The following is a 17,170-nucleotide window of genomic DNA, read 5'->3' as shown; positions in this document are numbered from 1 at the left end:
CAGCTTGATCCTTGAGTGGTTTATTTAAAGAAAACCAGAAAAGTATTACAACTTGTTGCAGACTTGCAGTGGCCTTTGGTCAAACGTATCAGCGACTTGGGTCAATTTAATTTCCATGTTTCCGAGATATTTGTCTCGATTCTCGGCGATTTCCAGACCATTGTGTTGTTGCTATTCTATTTAGTAATGACATACCAACCATTCATGTTTTGAAAATGTAAGTATTTGTATTATTACGTTATTTCATTATTCTACCATTTATTTGACATACTAGTCATCAACCTATATTTGTTGATGAATTCTACTTGTTTTTTTTTTTTTGAATCTAAATTATTGTTTATTTAGCAGAATTTGAATTAATGAGTCATTCATCCGTTGGTCAAGTTATTTATAATGTTATAGTACTTGCACGAGGTCAATGATTGTGATTAGAGATGTCATGATGGAATATAATGCCAATCTAATCTTAACATTATAAAAATGCAAGCTCAACTTTGTAGGTAGTCATGCTAGCCAGCTCATTGTTAATCACAAAATCAAAAACAAAAACTTCACAGGATTTGCGTGGCCTATTCTATTCTAGCTTATGAGTATATGACCTATTTTACTCCATATAAAAATCCAAACGTATCTGATATTTGATTATTTTGTTCAAAACATAATAACCGTGATACGGTACGGACAGAGCAAAATTGATATACAAGCTTTTGGTCCAAAAACATTCATATATTAGTGTTTTGAGTTAATACTCTTTCAAAACGTGATAAGATCAATGATGCTACCAAAGGTGTTTTGCAACAAACTAGAAAGTGATGTTCTCATCTTAACCTCATTTGGGTAGTTCTTTCAAATAAGTAACTTAGGCGTGTGAATGTCGAGAAAGTGTGACAACGAGCAAAGGGCATTGGCAAATATGATGTGATATTCTCAACAACTTTGTTTATAACCTACTCGCAAAGAGAAGCGCGCATACACTAATATATATACACAATTACACATTTTGACGTTGATTTAATATTGTTAACTTTCGTGATTTTTTTCAACTGATTGGGATACTAGATTGCAAGAGTCATCTAGCATTTCAATAGGGAATGATCAGTTGATCACCGTGAGCTTCGACATATATAGTTGAACCAATTTCGAAAACAATACATGAAAATAATGTACATATGAATAATGAAAGGTTCCAAACGATGCTTCACTATAAGCTCTTTCTAAACAAATATATGATAATATATAGTATGAAAAAGGTAAATGGACAATGGTAGATAATTAGATATAGAACTTGGGGGATATGTGCGAGTAAAGAGACAAAAAAAGACAGAAAGGCGAAGACTCGACAAATTGGGTTTGATGAAGTATGATGCCAAACTTGTGCTTGTCTCAATACAGACAACCCCGAGAACGAGCCTCAATGGCGTGAACCCCTTTTCAAACCTTGACATAATAAACTTTTTGATTTTTTTTTTAATAAAATAGTTTCTTTAACTTGTTTTGGAACTCTCACTTTTGTGTTTCGTGCTCTCTCTATCTCACATACACATATTAATATAGTATACTATATAACATAGTGGTATGTAGATAGACATACATATGTGTAAGTTCATTTTCTTTGATATAAAAGAAGAGGAGAAGAACAAAAAAAAGAAAAATAGCACAAACAAAAAACTTCTCATAGCTAAAATCACTTGAAGACAATGAAGCTAACTAGAGTCACCTTCTTGTTTTGTGCATTGGCCTTTTTATTGCTTATAACTCCAACATGTTCTCTAAAACTCCATGCTCGCTTCTCATCTCCTAGCCAAGGTAACTAAGTTTTTCTTTTTTCTATAAACCACAATGTTTTGAATATTAAGGAATGGCTGGGGCTGATCATGAGGTGTAAGCAATTGTGTTAACTAACTTTAAGCTATAATGATTCAACAGGTGTAAGCGAAAAGATTGTTATTGGAATGGCGCCGCCACGGAAACTTATGATCATCTCCAGTGAACATGAAAATGTAAAGATTAGTGCATCTGTTTATATATGGAAAGTTTCTAATCAAATCTTATACGTACCATCTCTAATTACCATTTTGCAAAATAATAGGTGATGAAGTCAGGGGCTCAGGAAAGTTCAAGCGAACAACCTCGAGTCACTTCTTCTTCTGGTAAGTCAAACATGTGAATCTTTGGCCATGTCAGTATAAAATGTTAAGTTACCAATATTTTTCCTCTCTTCTTCAGAATTTTGTTTTTTAGTTTGCAGGAGCATTTAGCTAAATAATTATTAAAGAAAAACTTAAAATATTATTATGCATCTCTTTGAAATATTCGAACTAGGAAGTTGGTACTGAATCTTGTATATATTTTAATCTCAGGAAAATCTAAGAATGAAGAGAAGAGATTAGGTGAAGAAGAAGAGGAGAAAGCTCTATCGAAATATCTATCGATGGATTATCCAAGGTTTAGAAGAAGACGACCAGTTCACAACAAGTCTCTACGTCCATGATTTTTCTTAGTTCAATACAACTATTAATTTAAGCAGATTAATCAATTAATTAAGATAAGTTAGGATGGCTAAGTGGTTGGTATAAGAAGTTTTGGCGATATTATTGTAATTAACGGAATGTGTTCGTGTTAATTCTTTTTATATTATGGTAATGGCCGACAAGAATTAAGCAAAACCCTAAGTCTCTGGTTTGGGGTTTGAGCTTACCTGCTCTTCGTTTCACGCACTGTAACATGATGGCTGGTTTGGTTGTATTTTTTTATGTTATATCGCAAGAGAAAAACGATGTTTGAATTCCATTTTTAACTGAGTTAATTATATGGATGATTTGACATAAGATAAGAAGTTCATGAGTTAGGTAGGAGGATTACTCGGAATGGGTTCGTAGATTGGTCTTCAAAGAAGATGAATGCCAATGGTATCCTACTAGGTAACTAGGGGATCTCATGTTAAGGACAATTAATGTTAGTAACAAGCTATTCTCTAACCAAAACATCTTGGGTTCTGAGTATTGTATGAATGTAACTCCTATACAGGTAAATACGTACGTCGAATCTGCATACGAATCCAATCATATAAATATTGCTTTATTTTCTTGCTTTTTTTAACAGCCGGGTTGGTGCAAATCACCACTTTCACGTGGATTTAGATACGAGAAACCAAACATTTGGACGATTTCAAAATTTATAACAATTTAGAAGACGATTGCAAGATAGTGTTCCAAGAAAGAAAAAATTGCAAGACATGGAACAATTCAGCAAACACATTATGCTTAGTTTGCGATTCACATAATTAAAGCCGTGATTACTACAAATTAGCATAGTAATTCATTTTCACTTATTAATATATCCTTCAAATCGCGTATTCAGTCTTTCAATTGGCATTGTCGGTTGCTTTGCTTGGTTAAGGCGCCTTTGAGAAACTCAGAACTAGAATCTGTAACATATGTTTAAGCAGACGGAAAGTGTTTAAGCAGAACTAGAATCTATAACATTTGTTCCTAAGACCATCATTAACCCCAGTCTCTTAATTGGGGTTTTTAACTTCGGCTAAAAGATATAAGAACCGTTTCTTAGCCGAAAAATATAAAAAAAAATATTAAATCATAAGTTAAGAATCCCGGCTAAGAGATCAGGGTTAATGATGCTCTAAGTGTTCTTAGCTTTTTTTGGGCACTTAGGAACCATTGAGCTTCATAAACAAAATGAGATCCAAGTTAACACTTGTATCATTTGTTCACTTAATGATATTCACATTCTTAGCAGAAAACAAAAATGTTATGTATATATATTACTTTGTGTTGCTGTATTTTCTTACAAGATATCTAATACCTCATATACTTAATCAGTTAAGCCAATATTAAATTTGATACACAAAAGAAACTGGATCACAAAATCAAAATTTTCTGATAATTAATTTATAGAGATACCCAATCCGGTTAAGAAAAATCGAACCGAAATCGTGCTGGAGAAACCAATCTTCAAATTATGGTTAAGAGATTTAATTTAAACCAGAGAGTCCTTTCCTTTATAGTACTAAATATTCTCCGACTTCACAATTAACATCATCGTCCCTTCGCCGCCAAAGTTTTCTTCAGAGATCTTCGTTTCTCCGGTTAGTCTTACTTCATCAGTCTCCCTTCAATGGTCAAAAGCAACGTTTGTTTGCTTGTAAAGCTCATTGATTTTCTTAAAAATCATCTTTGCAAACCCCTAGTTTTTAATTGGAATTGCGAACCCTAATTTTGATCGGACGGTGGATGAAATGCTTCACAAAGTATAAGGCTTTACTGTAATCTGAATCAACTTGTTTTTATTTCAGGTAACTTCTGTGGAACACGCACTGCTCTACCATGGTAAGCTATAAAGTAGTCATCTTTGTTATGATTTGAGTCAATTCACTCTTTTTTTTTTTAGTCAGGAAGAAAGGAAACGGTGTTGGATTTGGCCAAGTTCGTTGACAAGGGTGTTCAAGTTAAGCTCACTGGTGGTAGACAAGGTTAGTTAAGACAAGACTTATTGTTGCAAAGTTTATTGCATTCGGGAAGTGATTGGTTTTGGGTTATTTTTGTGTGCAGTCACTGGAACTCTTAAGGGCTACGATCAGTTGCTCAACCTTGTTCTTGATGGGGCTCTAGAGTCCGTTCGAGGTATATCTTTTTTCTTATGTATATGATTAGTGCAGAACATGAGTTTAGTAGTTTTGGTTATGTAGATATACTTGTTTTCTCTAGTCAAACCAGCCAATAAATGAGAGAGAAAGAGTCTCTGTGTCTGATTCGATTCCTGCATACAATATATGATCTTTTGAAAAACAACATTTTTTTTATAATCTCCTCCTATTCATGTTTGCTGTGGTATAATTGGGACAGTATCTATTGAAACCAAAAGCTATGTTCTGTTGTTGTTGGTAGTCTCCATGATTATACTGTTATTGTTATGATGAGTCTTTTGCTTGTGTCGCATTTGATTTACCTTACTCTCCTCCCGCACAAAGATGTCTCTCTATGTTTTGAGTGTATCTTTACCACTGAAAGTGATATACATCTTGATCGTATATGCTAGAAGTTGCTTAGTCATGTTTGCTGTGATATAAAATTTAAGTCTTTTTTTTTATATATGAAACTAGAGCTGCTGTTAATTTGCATGATCCATAAACAAAATTGTGACTCTTTTCTGATGTTTGACCAGATCATGATGATCCTTTGAAGACCACTGACCAGACAAGACGCCTCGGTTTAATTGTATGACCCCATTTTCTCTTCTTCCTTTTCTTTACAGTTATAAGTGCAAATCCTATAATGTAACTTCTGGTAACATTGTTAATAGTTAAACGGTAAACCCATTAGATTCTCAACCACTATGTGTTGTTTGTTCCTGGTTTTAGGTTTGCCGTGGAACTGCAGTGATGCTCGTCTCACCAACAGATGGAACTGAAGAAATCGCTAACCCTTTCAATCAACCAGAAGCTCTCTAAAGAGTTTCTTCCAAAAACATTATACCCCCCTCTTTCTCTCTCTCTCTCTCTCTCTCTCTCTCTCTATGCATCTGAGTATCTACCATAACGTTGGAAACAGTTGTTTTATTATTTACTAGTGGTATTCATGTTTTATTTTTAATGAATTTTAAAATATTTGAAGATGCAAATATGTTGAAAGAGAATGATAATTTTTCTGATCCATTTGATAGTTGTTACCGATCCTATTATATCATTTTGTTTGAAATTGGTTAGGTCAAAGAAAAATATCATGAGTAGTTTTCACTGATCGATTCAATAAAAATAGAATAAATAATTGATAGTCGCAATAAAGTTAATATACTTGAACTTTAAACATAAAGTAAAGTTGATGTTCAAAAAGAAAAAATGTAGGGCTGAAAAAATAAACTGAACCCGAAAATCTGAACCAAATCCGATCCGATAAAAATGAATCCGAACTAATCTGAACCCGACAGAAATACTAATGGATATTCTTTTATGATATTTCGGGTTATGGGTTTTATCCGAACTGAACTCGAACTTAAATAGATATCTGATAGAACCCGAAATATTTAAAATCCCAAAAAAACTTATACTAAACAGTCCAAACATGATTTCAATTCTTAATATGTATCCAAAATACACTATGGTATTATTGTACATCTAAACATTTACAATTTTCTTTTGTCTCATTATGTGTTTATCCACATCAATTGTTCTTAATTTGTTTCAGAGATGATTTGATACAAGTATTATATATGATTTCTAATAGTGTATGTTGAATAGTTTAACTATTTCTTTTTTTGGTTCATTACAATTTCAGATTCAGCATCTCTTTGGGAGTTCATATTGTAAGGTGCCATTTTTATTTTTATTTGATAATTAGCTTAGATTATGACTGGGGATTACTTATCAAAACATCAAGAAGAAAAATAAGCAGAATTGTTTATAAAAATCACATAAAAGTTCTATGAAAAATTTGTGATCGAAGAAAATGAAAATGAAAATCATGAACCTGCTACATAAATAAAAATAAATAAAAACTGTTGGTTACATTAATACACAAAAGTTGCAAAGTATTATATGTGTTTACTTGTGGTAAACATTCCTATTTAGTATTTAATTGTAGTAATAATTTTGTAAGTTTCATGTTTTTATATGTTCGAGGGCCTTTTAATTTTTTTTGCCCCAAGGTCTATCAAATGTTGCAGCCGGCCATGTACTTGACATTGCTTTATGTTGTTGTATTCGGATTCAAGGGATAGTAATTTTTAACTTTTTCGAGCTTGTTTTTTGGTTTAGACATATAATGAATAGATACCAGTTTCTTATTTAAGTCCTACATCTCCGTACTATATAATAGCAATTATTTCATTATAGGTCTAAAAGGGGAACTTAGTTAATCAATTAATCTAAATTAATTATAAAGTTTATTTGGTTTCTTAGATCAAATATAAGTGCTATGTGTTCTACCTAAGTATTTGACTTGTGTGAATGTGCGACGTGTCTTTTTGTGGAGATTAAAAATATTGTTGGCCTCTAGATGGTTAACTGTATCCACCTGTTGTCAACCTGGGTTGCAAGTGAGGTCGAGTTCATATATAACAACTTAAAAATACATGCAGACAACTATCTAACTCTGAGTTTACTTTCAAATGAATTGATCCAACAGGAAACATAGTGAGCAAGCCACCAAAACACAATGTAAAAAAAAACCAGCAACGAAAAGATTCAAGGAAACAATGAAACCCTAAACTTATTCCAAGCGTTAAAGAAGATAAAATCCTGTAGACTTGGCCACTCGCTAGCTATAAAGCTTAGAAGTACGTGGCTTTTTCCTCTTTCCCCCTGCAACTTTGCTTCTTCACAAGTTGCATTTCATTTGTATCTCCACAAGCAGGGAATCCAGCGGTTGATGCAGGGGGAACTTTTTTCACAGTTTTGTAAGGCTTAGTAGTCACTTCTCCTGCTCCAGGCATGTCATCTTGTGCGTTGTTATCACCTCCTACGAAAGAACAAAACAAAGAAAAGGGTAAGAAACAGAAACAATAAACAAATAAACAATAAACACGGAATAGCTTCAACTATTGGTTAAACTTACATCTTTAATTAGCAAAGTTTAGAATTGGTGGACGCTGGTTCCGGTCAAATATCCTCGAAATGGTGAAGAATTTATGATTTGAGGAAACAGAAAACTTGAGCACATATCTGAGCTGATGTCTGAACTGATGCTAACTCTACTCTCTGTGATCTTTGGAGGTTTATTTGCCCACCTCACAGGTTCCTAAACGCCACATCAAAAACACATTTCAACATAGATAAGGAGTCTGCCATAGGACAGACCATATTTACCCTTTACTACAAACAACATACAGAAACAGAAAAGCTTATCTTTACTGTAAGAAGAAAGCTGTTAAAAACAATGCTTACGCACGCGACGCAATTAAAATTTAACAAACACATCAAACCAAATCCAGAAACAGATAAGAGAGTTAGGAAAAAGGACCTCGCAAGACGAGTGTAGGGAAGCTGCTTAGACAACTCTTGGCATTTCTCAACAGTAGCTGGCTCCTGGATATACTGCCTGTTCTTCTCCAGAAACTATTTGTAGTAAGTAGTGCCGTGCTTGGACACAAACTTTGATGCTTCACAGGCCTTTGACTTCATTTGTAGCAACTTGGATGCCATCTCTCAAAACTGCCTGTTTCCTGAGCCAAAAGACGTTAGGATATTAGATGTTAAATCCAATTCCATTATCAAATGCCATCAAATGGGTTAAGCTTTAGAAAGATAGGAGGAACCAAAAAGCATCATTGGAACCCTGACCACCAATTCAATGTGACAAAAAAAAACCAAATCATGGAAAGTTTATATCTTTTCCAATATAGCCCGACCGTATGAACATTGCATTATTCGCTCGTAAGCTCATACGAAAGTGCAGATCTAATCGGTCAAATTCCCCAAAAGGGTAAAATGTAATTGTAATTGGTTAGAGAGTTAGTTTGAGACAATGGATCTTAAGTTTAAGAGCGACATATCGAGGCTCATCAGTTCCCGGCCTTTGTTGATGTTTCTCGCCTTCCAAAACCTCAACAGACGGACCTCGGCGGTGTTGCCGTGTTGGAGCATCGCCCGACTCTCAGATCAGCAAGGAGCATGTAAGAAGTGGTCATATCCTTGCTATGAAAATATTTGCTTTTTGAAATACTTTGAATTGAACTCAACATCGAAGAAAGGAGAGACATTTATAAGTGAAACTTCTACCAGTTACTGGGAAAACGAAAAGGTATATTGATTGACTCATGTGGGCATAGTGAATTAATTAAGAAAAACTCAGAGTAAAGAGATGATTTAAGGAGCGGGGAGACGTTACAGAGTTTGGAATCGACACTTTCAGTTGGTGAATCACATCGTTGCAGCCACACGTGAAAGAGGAAGACGACGAGCAACCATAATTCCGTTCGGCTCTGTAAACGGGCTAAAGTTTGGGCCTTACACAATCATTTCCGGAACAAACAGAAGGAAAACCGCAGAGAGTGTAAAACGATGACACGTGTCGGCAATTGCCCCACTCTCCTTGAGGACGTGGCTTAATGAGGAGAGAGCATACCCTGTTTTATTGTATAAGAAGATATACTTATTTTGGAACATCATAGGCTCTTCTTCGTGTCTTTGTTATAACTTTTCCGACCAAATTTGATTTCAGTTGCTGTAATAAAAAATCAAGTAACTTTTCCGACAAAACTCGACACATCATATGCCTTAAAATTCAACATTATAGTGCGATTTGAGCTTTTTGGAGTGTCTTTGGACAAGATGAAGTCATTAACGACAAAGCTCAAACTCCTTCGACCTGTCCTGACGTCACTGTGTTCTTACAGCTCCACCGACCAAACCCTTCTTCTCAATGAGTTCACCAGGTTCTGTTACCAAAGAGACCTTCCCAAAGCTCTAAGAGCGATGGATACGTTGCAAAGTCATGGTCTTTGGGCAGACTCTGCAACTTACTCCGAGCTCATCAAATGCTGCATGTCTCATAGAGCTGTTCACGAAGGAAACCTCGTTCGTCGTCACTTATACTTCAATGGGCATCAGCCAATGCTCTTTCTTGCTAATGTTCTAATCAATATGTATGTAAAGTTCAATCTTTTAACTGACGCTCACAACGTGTTCGACGAAATGCCTCTTAGAAACGTTGTTTCCTGGACTACTATGATCTCTGCTTATTCCAAGTGCAAACAGCAGCAAAAGGCTTTGGAGCTTTTGGTTTCGATGCTGAGAGAAGGTGTGAGACCAAACGTGTATACTTACTCCTCTGTGTTGAGATCTTGCGAGGAGATGTCTGATGTTAGAATGCTTCATTGTGGGATCATCAAGGAAGGTCTTGAGTCTGATGTTTTCGTTAGGAGTGCTTTGATTGATGTGTTTGCTAAGCTCGGTGAGCCTGAGGATGCTCTTTCGGTTTTCGACGAGATGGTTACTGGTGATGCCATTGTTTGGAACTCCATCATTGGTGGCTTTGCTCAGAACAGTAAAAATGACGAAGCTTTGAAGCTTTTCAAGAGGATGAAGAGAGCTGGCTTCACCGCTGAGCAGGCTACGTTGACTAGCGTCTTGAGGGCGTGTACTGGTTTGACTCTGTTGGAGCTTGGGATGCAAGCTCATGTTCATATAGTGAAGTACGACCAGGACTTGATACTCAACAACGCGCTTGTGGACATGTATTGCAAGTGTGGGAGCTTGGATGATGCTCGCCGCGTGTTCAACGGGATGAAGGAGAGGGATGTGATTACATGGAGCACAATGATCTCAGGGCTGGCCCAGAATGGTTATAGCCAAGAGGCGCTGGAGCTGTTTGAGTCCATGAAAGCTTCTGGGACCAAACCAAACTACATTACCATTGTTGGAGTTCTCTTTGCTTGCAGCCACGCGGGACTACTTGAAGATGGTTGGTACTACTTCAGATCGATGAAGAAGCTTTACGGGATAGATCCAGTGAGGGAGCATTACGGTTGCATGATTGATCTGTTGGGAAAAGCTGGGAAGCTTGATGATGCAGTGAAGCTGTTGAATGAAATGGAGTGTGAGCCGGATGCTGTGACTTGGAGAACACTTCTTGGTGCTTGTAGGGTTCAGGGGAACATGGTGTTGGCTGAATACGCGGCTAAAAAGGTCATAGAACTCGATCCAGACGACGCGGGGACTTACACAGTGTTGTCCAACATATATGCAAACTCTCAGAAGTGGGATAGTGTTGAAGAGATCAGGACACGGATGAGAGACAGAGGAATCAAGAAAGAGCCTGGATGTAGCTGGATTGAAGTAAATAAAAATATTCATGCATTCATCATCGGAGATGAATCTCACCCTTTGATAGTTGAAGTCAAGGAGAAGCTGAAGCAATTGATTGATAGAATGATTGGCATTGGTTATGTTCCTGAGACGAACTTTGTGTTACAAGATCTTGAAGGAGAGCAGATGGAGGATTCTCTTAGACATCACAGTGAGAAACTGGCTTTGACCTTTGGCTTGATGACATTGCCTTTAGGGAAAGTGATTAGGATTAGAAAGAATCTGAGAATATGTGGGGACTGTCATGTGTTCTTCAAGCTCGCTTCAAAGCTAGAGAACCGCAGTGTGGTTATAAGAGATCCAATACGTTACCATCATTTTGAAGATGGAAAATGCTCATGTGGCGACTACTGGTGACAATCTGATAGCTCTATATAACAATGCAATAGAGCGTAAGTTGATTAATGAATCATATTTTTATATTCATCGATTTGCTTATAATTTTTTGGAACTAATACAATTTTTTGGTATTTTGTATTTTTTTGGTATTTTGTATTTGAGAATTATTTCACATGAATATGAGTCGAGTTAATGGGAAGACACTACTACTGCACATGGGTTTTGGATCATGTCATGTGTTATAATATATGCTTAATCTCTCTTTATTATATTTTATTTTTCTAAAATACAAAATCATTAAAATAGTCAAAACTCAAAAGTGTTCAAAGCTAAATGTTGCATCATGGAGACAAGATTTTTTATGTCCAAAGTTGTCTAATCTCATTGTCTATTATTATTATGATTCACTATTACTTTCATGTGTACTTAAAAGTGCCATTGCACTGGCTTTACTCATATGAGACCTCATAAATAAGTTGGTAATGATTTTAAACATTTGAAATATGAAAATCCATTGCTAATTCTTCTGTTATATTTTATCTTATATTTAACCCAAAATAATTTTTATCTGTGTTAATTCATATTGTAAATAATGATTTATAAAAAGTTTTCTCAAAATATTTTGGTAATGTATTTGTTAAGACCAAAATCTTTAAATCATATCTATGTTAGATAATATCAAAAGTTTATGAGAAATTAAGTGTATACAGATGTAATCATTTGTAAAATATGAACTTGCTTGTTATTTACTTTTCAGTTGCCACTAGCTGATTCTTCATTTTTATTTGTTTCAAAGCAACTTTTGAATAATTATTCAGCTAAATCTGTAAATTTATTGTTTGTTTAGTTCATCATTTATTTTTATATTATCTTATTTATCCCCTAAACGATGTTTATCTTAATTAATTAACTTTACTCAAATAAGGCAAAATATTCTTCATAGTATCAAATTAATTTGGTGAGTTGTTTTAAAAGCTTGGAAAATACTATACAATTTGTAAAATATGAACTTGCTTTAAATTACTTGCATTGCACCTAATTTTTACTGCAATGTTATTATAGGCTTTGGAACTTATGAGGCCCAGTTTCGTAGATCCATGTCGCTGTTACCACGTCGGCATTCTCATCCTTCAACACATACCTTCCCACATCGGACGGTTAAGATTCCATAAGAATCTACAATCGGACGGCTCTCTGTGCCTTTTCTAGACTCTTCTAAAAGGATGGAGACGATGATGAATCTTCTGGTTTACTATTTTACCTTCACTTTAATGTCTCTCTATTGTAATTTTTTTTTGAATTTATAACTAGTTATTTTTCGTTTTAAAATTTTGTTCTTCTTCTTCTTTTTTTATAAACCAATTTTGTTCTTCTTCTTTTGAAGTATAATTTCATTTGAAGTCTTTATTGGTGGATCGCACGTCTTTCCATAGTGATCAATGGAGTACTAAAAAAATTACAGACAAATAATTAATTTATTTTAGCATCATTTTGTAATCTTGAAGTTTGTGTACTCTTATTCCAAATAAATTTTAATTAATTTCAACACTACAAAATAAAAAGGGTTTATTTGTGATATAACCAAAAAAAAAAAAAAATTAATTTTGTAGAAAGAGGTTAGAAAGAGATAGGAAGAAAGAAGAGGAGAGAGGGTGTGATTTTGGTTATATAATGAATTATGGGTTTTTGTTTGGTTATATCACCTAATTTCCCAAATAAAAATTTAAAACTGTATATTATGATTATCTATCAATCATATCAACCAATAACTACCATATAGAAATGAGTTTTCCACTGGAGTTCACATTTAAATTTAAATTGTATCATAGGTTTAGCAAAAAAAAATATAGGTACAATAATTTGGAGGACTTGCTAAGAAAACAAAATAATAGTTAAAAAACAAAGAAATAAGTAAAAACTACGGCAACACCAAATTCATAATAATAAACAAGTGGAAATAAATAAAGAAAACAAAAAATGTCAGAAAAATTGAACTAAAGTAATAATGAGGATTAAAATAGAATAATGACGTGTCAGTAAGATAGATTTGTGATCAATCCCTAATAAATAGGTTACTAAAACATATTAACTCAAACCATGGTTAAGCGATTTAACCAGAGTGGAGATCAGAGTTAAAAAGCGTTCGTCTTCACAGAGTTGAAACCCCAAGCAAGGAGACAGCCCCAAACACACACACACACACAGAGGGATCAGTGTTTTCTCACAGTGTTTGATTCTTTGCTTCCTTGCCTCCATTTAACCCTCTTCGAAGGATTCTCCTCCTCCTCCTCCCATGTGCCTGTGTTTCTCAGAGATGATGATGATGATGATGCCTTCGAACTGACTTATTCTTCCTTATTGCCTCTGTTTCGCCTCTCTTCTTCAGATCTTTGTGAGTTTTCTTCTTACACATAAAGTTTTTGTTGTGTTATATGATTTGTGTAAGCTTTATTGGATCAAGATCTAATCTTTGGAGTGATGTGTTCTTAAAAGTTGTTATCTTTGTGGAATCTATCTTTAAGGTTTGAGATCGCTTAGCTTTATTGGATCAAGATCTAATCTTTGGAAGTGATGTGTTCTTGAAAGTTATAATCTTTGTGGAGGTCTGAGATCTTTTTATACAGATCTGATAAAGATGTGATCTTTTTGCAGATATCTTCTCTTCAAATAACATATGGCTTACCTGATGTAACGATTTGGATCAACATTCTTGCTCAAAGCTCCAGAATTTGGCTACTGTTATCTGCTAATAGAGAAAAAGCTTTGGGTCGGCTACCGTTTCATGATCGGTTTAGGTGTTATCTGCTTCTGCTGTGTCCGGTTTGTGTTGGTTTCAGACAAAGGCACTGGTCTTGGAGTTCTCTCTTCGGCTTCTCCTTTTGTTTCATGTCTCGGAACCTAGACAGTCCTGTGCAGACACAAATGGCAGTGGCGGTATTCAAGACTCCCCTCACTGGGGCTAACAACATGGAAGGGAAGCAGCATCATCGTCAGCACCATCAGCAGAAGCTACAGAGACAGTCCTCTGGGAGAAGGGTGTTTGTGCAAACCGAAACTGGATGTGTTCTAGGGATGGAGCTGGACCGTAGCGACAATGTCCACACAGTGAAGAGGAGGCTTCAGATTGCTCTCAACTTCCCCACTGAAGAAAGCTCTTTGACCTATGGAGACATGGTCCTCACCAACGATCTCAGCGCCGTGAGGAACGACTCTCCTCTCCTCCTGAAACGCAACTTCATGCACAGAAGCTCCTCCACTCCTTGCCTCTCACCCACCGGGAGAGATCTCCAGCAGAAAGACAGAAGCGGTCCTATAGAGATCCTCGGCCAGTCAGAGTGCTTCTCCGTTGTGAAACAAATGGTGAAAGACATTGTCAAGGCCATGAAGCTCGGCGTTGATCCTCTCCCTGTTCACAGCGGGCTTGGAGGAGCTTACTATTTCCGGAACAAGAAGGGTGATAGCGTTGCCATTGTGAAACCAACTGATGAAGAGCCCTTTGCTCCCAACAACCCAAAGGGGTTCGTTGGGAAAGCTCTCGGACAGCCTGGGTTAAAGTCTTCTGTGCGTGTCGGTGAAACGGGGTTTAGAGAAGTTGCAGCTTACCTTCTTGATTATAACCGGTTTGCTAATGTTCCTCCCACTGCTCTTGTGAAGATAACTCACTCTGTGTTCAATGTTAATGATGGTGTGAAGGGGAACAAGGCTAGAGAGAAGAAGCTTGTTAGTAGTAAGATTGCTTCTTTCCAGAAGTTTGTGGCTCATGACTTCGACGCTAGCGATCACGGCACTTCTAGCTTCCCTGTGGCTTCCGTGCACAGGATTGGGATACTGGATGTGAGGATCTTCAACACGGACCGTCACGGTGGGAACCTTTTGGTGAAGAAGGTTGGGACGTTTGGGGAAGTTGAGCTTATCCCGATTGATCATGGTCTCTGCTTGCCGGAGACTCTTGAGGATCCTTATTTCGAGTGGATTCATTGGCCTCAGGCGTCTATACCTTTCTCTGATGAAGAGATTGAGTATATTCAGAAGCTTGATCCGGTGAAGGACTGTGAGATGCTTAGGAGAGAGCTTCCGATGATTAGAGAAGCTTGTCTGAGGGTACTTGTTCTCTGCACTGTTTTTCTTAAAGAAGCTGCTTCTTATGGGCTGTGTCTTGCGGAGATTGGTGAGATGATGACGAGAGAGTTTCGAGGAGGAGAAGAGGAGCCTAGTGAACTCGAGGTTGTGTGTATTGAAGCTAAGAGATCAGTCACTGAACGAGATGTGTTCTCTCCAAGGTCAGATGTTGTGATAGGAGAAGCAGAGTTTCAGTTTGATCTAGACTGTGATGAACTAGAATCAGTACTAACCGATGACTACTTCACGAGAAACCCTTTTTCGAACGGACGTTCTTCACTAGGAAAGCTTGAAGAAAGCATCAAGGAAGAAGAAGATGAAGATGAAGAGGACGAGGACATTACTGAAAAGGCTGTCCCTATGATCACATTGAAGGACAGCTTTTTTAGTTCAGCTGCTTTTCATGAGAAGTCTACATCTCTTTCAAAGCTTTCTACATCGATGAAGAACACACATCTTAGCGACACGGGAAGGAAGAACAACACAAAGCCTTTAACTAGAGGCAAATCAGAGAACACATCGTCTGGTCACAAAAGCGCGAACGAACAGCTTCAAGTGAGTGCAAGCTTTGTGAAAGTAGCAGACATGAAAGAGGACGAGTGGGTTCTCTTCTTGGAGAGGTTCCAGGAGTTGCTTGGACCGGCTTTTGCGAAACGCAAAACGGCAACGTTGAGCAAGAGGCAGAGACTTGGCACTTCATGCCAGTTTTGAGAGACCATATATAGTAAGAGGGGAAGGATCTACAGTATGAAACTGGAGGAAGCTTCTTGTTCTCGTTCTATGGTAGTAGTAAAACATAAAAAAGTTACGTTTGTAAGGTTTGGCTTATGACACAAGCAGCAAGGTGAAAGAGGGGTTTGGTTGTTTTTATGATCTTTTCACCCTTTTTTGTAAATATTTGCTTTCTACCTTTCTCTTTGTTTGTTTGTTTTTCTTGCCCCTGTATCGCCTTCTCTTGTTCTTTTATTTTACCTTTGGTATGACCTTGTGGCTTGGCCTTGTCTTATAAATAATATTAGTCTTTGTTGGTTTTGATCGTGTTACTAAATGATCAACCTTATTATAAGTTTGAGAATAGAGAAGAAGACGGATATAGCAGAACAATAGTTGAACTATTATGAACATGAAAACTGTTAAATATTATAGAGATTGAAGTCTAATATGTACGTTCTCAGCGTTCATAATAGCCTAATAAGTTTGAGCTCAGTCTGTGAGGTTTGATGGGTGTAGAGAGAAGCAAAAGAAAGTTGCAAAGCGTGAGCGTGATGGTCCCAGGGATGTTTTGGTACAGCTGCGGAAGAAAGCGAAATGTGCAATCATCATTCATCAACATCGACCCATTTTTTCCATTATCCTTTTATCCCTTCAGGTTACCAAAGCTTGTATAAAGTGGGACCCTGTTTGTGACCCTTTGTCCATCAAACTAACATTCCACTTTTTGTACTTCTCATATGTGTACTATCAAAGTATCAAGAGGCAATATACTATTTACATATTTTAAAAGTTCATATCTATGATATACTTGTTTGATGATTTTTTTTTGGTCTAATACTTGTTTGATGATTATAATGTTAAAGTAACTTTCATACTATTGAGTTCAAATTACAAGGAAAATAAACATGCAAAATCTTCACTATATACATAGTGATAAAGTGAATGCATCAATAATCATCAATGTTCTAAAATACGCCCCGTGTGGACGCCTAACGGTTGTTCTGTTTTCTTCCATTTGCCAAGCTTTAGTCTTGTCTTTAGGGACTGTGGCTAGACCTTAGTTTGTTTTAGAGAGTTCTTTTTAACTTTTTTTGTGGCTCTCTCTAACACTTTTGCTTTGATAAACTTCTTAGATTCCTAGGATTTGATTTCATCAAACTCTTGTAATCTCCCTGTATC

At 36.3% G+C, this 17,170-nt stretch overlaps 4 protein-coding genes and 1 long non-coding RNA gene across 5 annotated transcripts; 4 read left to right on the top strand and 1 right to left on the bottom strand.

The window, feature by feature from the left end:
* Nucleotides 1-244: 244 nt before the first annotated feature.
* Nucleotides 245-2,790, top strand: LOC103875381 (probable root meristem growth factor 8). The gene is made up of 4 exons (XM_009153896.3): nt 245-1,806; nt 1,927-2,000; nt 2,090-2,150; nt 2,361-2,790. Exons 1-4 carry the CDS (start codon nt 1,698-1,700, stop codon nt 2,489-2,491), a joined length of 375 nt encoding a protein of 124 aa, XP_009152144.1. The 5' UTR covers nt 245-1,697; the 3' UTR covers nt 2,492-2,790.
* A 1,175-nt stretch (nt 2,791-3,965) lies between these two features.
* Nucleotides 3,966-9,218, top strand: LOC103875380 (sm-like protein LSM7). Its single transcript, XM_009153895.3, has 7 exons — nt 3,966-4,105; nt 4,313-4,346; nt 4,408-4,489; nt 4,569-4,640; nt 5,182-5,234; nt 5,378-5,581; nt 9,099-9,218. Exons 2-6 carry the CDS (start codon nt 4,344-4,346, stop codon nt 5,465-5,467), a joined length of 300 nt encoding a protein of 99 aa, XP_009152143.1. The 5' UTR covers nt 3,966-4,105; nt 4,313-4,343; the 3' UTR covers nt 5,468-5,581; nt 9,099-9,218.
* Nucleotides 7,012-9,090, bottom strand: LOC103875379. Its single transcript, XR_634367.2, has 3 exons — nt 7,974-9,090; nt 7,569-7,751; nt 7,012-7,472 (listed from the first exon to the last, which is right to left on the bottom strand). It is a non-coding gene; the product is annotated as an uncharacterized LOC103875379 (long non-coding RNA).
* A 13-nt stretch (nt 9,219-9,231) lies between the features above and the next one.
* On the top strand, nt 9,232-12,872 carry LOC103875378 (pentatricopeptide repeat-containing protein At2g03880, mitochondrial). The gene has a single exon (XM_009153892.3). It carries the CDS (start codon nt 9,284-9,286, stop codon nt 11,174-11,176), a length of 1,893 nt encoding a protein of 630 aa, XP_009152140.1. The 5' UTR covers nt 9,232-9,283; the 3' UTR covers nt 11,177-12,872.
* Nucleotides 12,873-13,280: 408 nt separating this feature from the next.
* On the top strand, nt 13,281-16,312 carry LOC103875377 (phosphatidylinositol 4-kinase gamma 7). Its single transcript, XM_009153891.3, has 2 exons — nt 13,281-13,550; nt 13,811-16,312. Exon 2 carries the CDS (start codon nt 14,045-14,047, stop codon nt 15,986-15,988), a length of 1,944 nt encoding a protein of 647 aa, XP_009152139.1. The 5' UTR covers nt 13,281-13,550; nt 13,811-14,044; the 3' UTR covers nt 15,989-16,312.
* The last annotated feature ends 858 nt before the right edge of the window (nt 16,313-17,170 follow it).

This window comes from Brassica rapa, chromosome A06 (assembly GCF_000309985.2).
Source record: "Brassica rapa cultivar Chiifu-401-42 chromosome A06, CAAS_Brap_v3.01, whole genome shotgun sequence".
In the NCBI taxonomy this organism is placed as follows: Eukaryota; Viridiplantae; Streptophyta; class Magnoliopsida; order Brassicales; family Brassicaceae; genus Brassica; species Brassica rapa.
This window is presented reverse-complemented; position numbering and strand designations above follow the sequence as displayed.

Excerpts from the sequence above, each read along its gene's own strand:
- LOC103875381 (XM_009153896.3), top strand. The coding sequence starts at position 1,698 with ATGAAGCTAACTAGAGTCACCTTCTTGTTTTGTGCATTGGCCTTTTTA. Across the intron at positions 1,807-1,926 it reads CTTCTCATCTCCTAGCCAAG|GTGTAAGCGAAAAGATTGTT; the intron begins GTAACTAAGTTT and ends ATGATTCAACAG. Across the intron at positions 2,001-2,089 it reads TCTCCAGTGAACATGAAAAT|GTGATGAAGTCAGGGGCTCA; the intron begins GTAAAGATTAGT and ends GCAAAATAATAG.
- LOC103875378 (XM_009153892.3), top strand. The coding sequence starts at position 9,284 with ATGAAGTCATTAACGACAAAGCTCAAACTCCTTCGACCTGTCCTGACG.
- LOC103875377 (XM_009153891.3), top strand. The coding sequence starts at position 14,045 with ATGTCTCGGAACCTAGACAGTCCTGTGCAGACACAAATGGCAGTGGCG.
- LOC103875380 (XM_009153895.3), top strand. Across the intron at positions 4,641-5,181 it reads GGCTCTAGAGTCCGTTCGAG|ATCATGATGATCCTTTGAAG; the intron begins GTATATCTTTTT and ends ATGTTTGACCAG. Across the intron at positions 5,235-5,377 it reads CAAGACGCCTCGGTTTAATT|GTTTGCCGTGGAACTGCAGT; the intron begins GTATGACCCCAT and ends TCCTGGTTTTAG.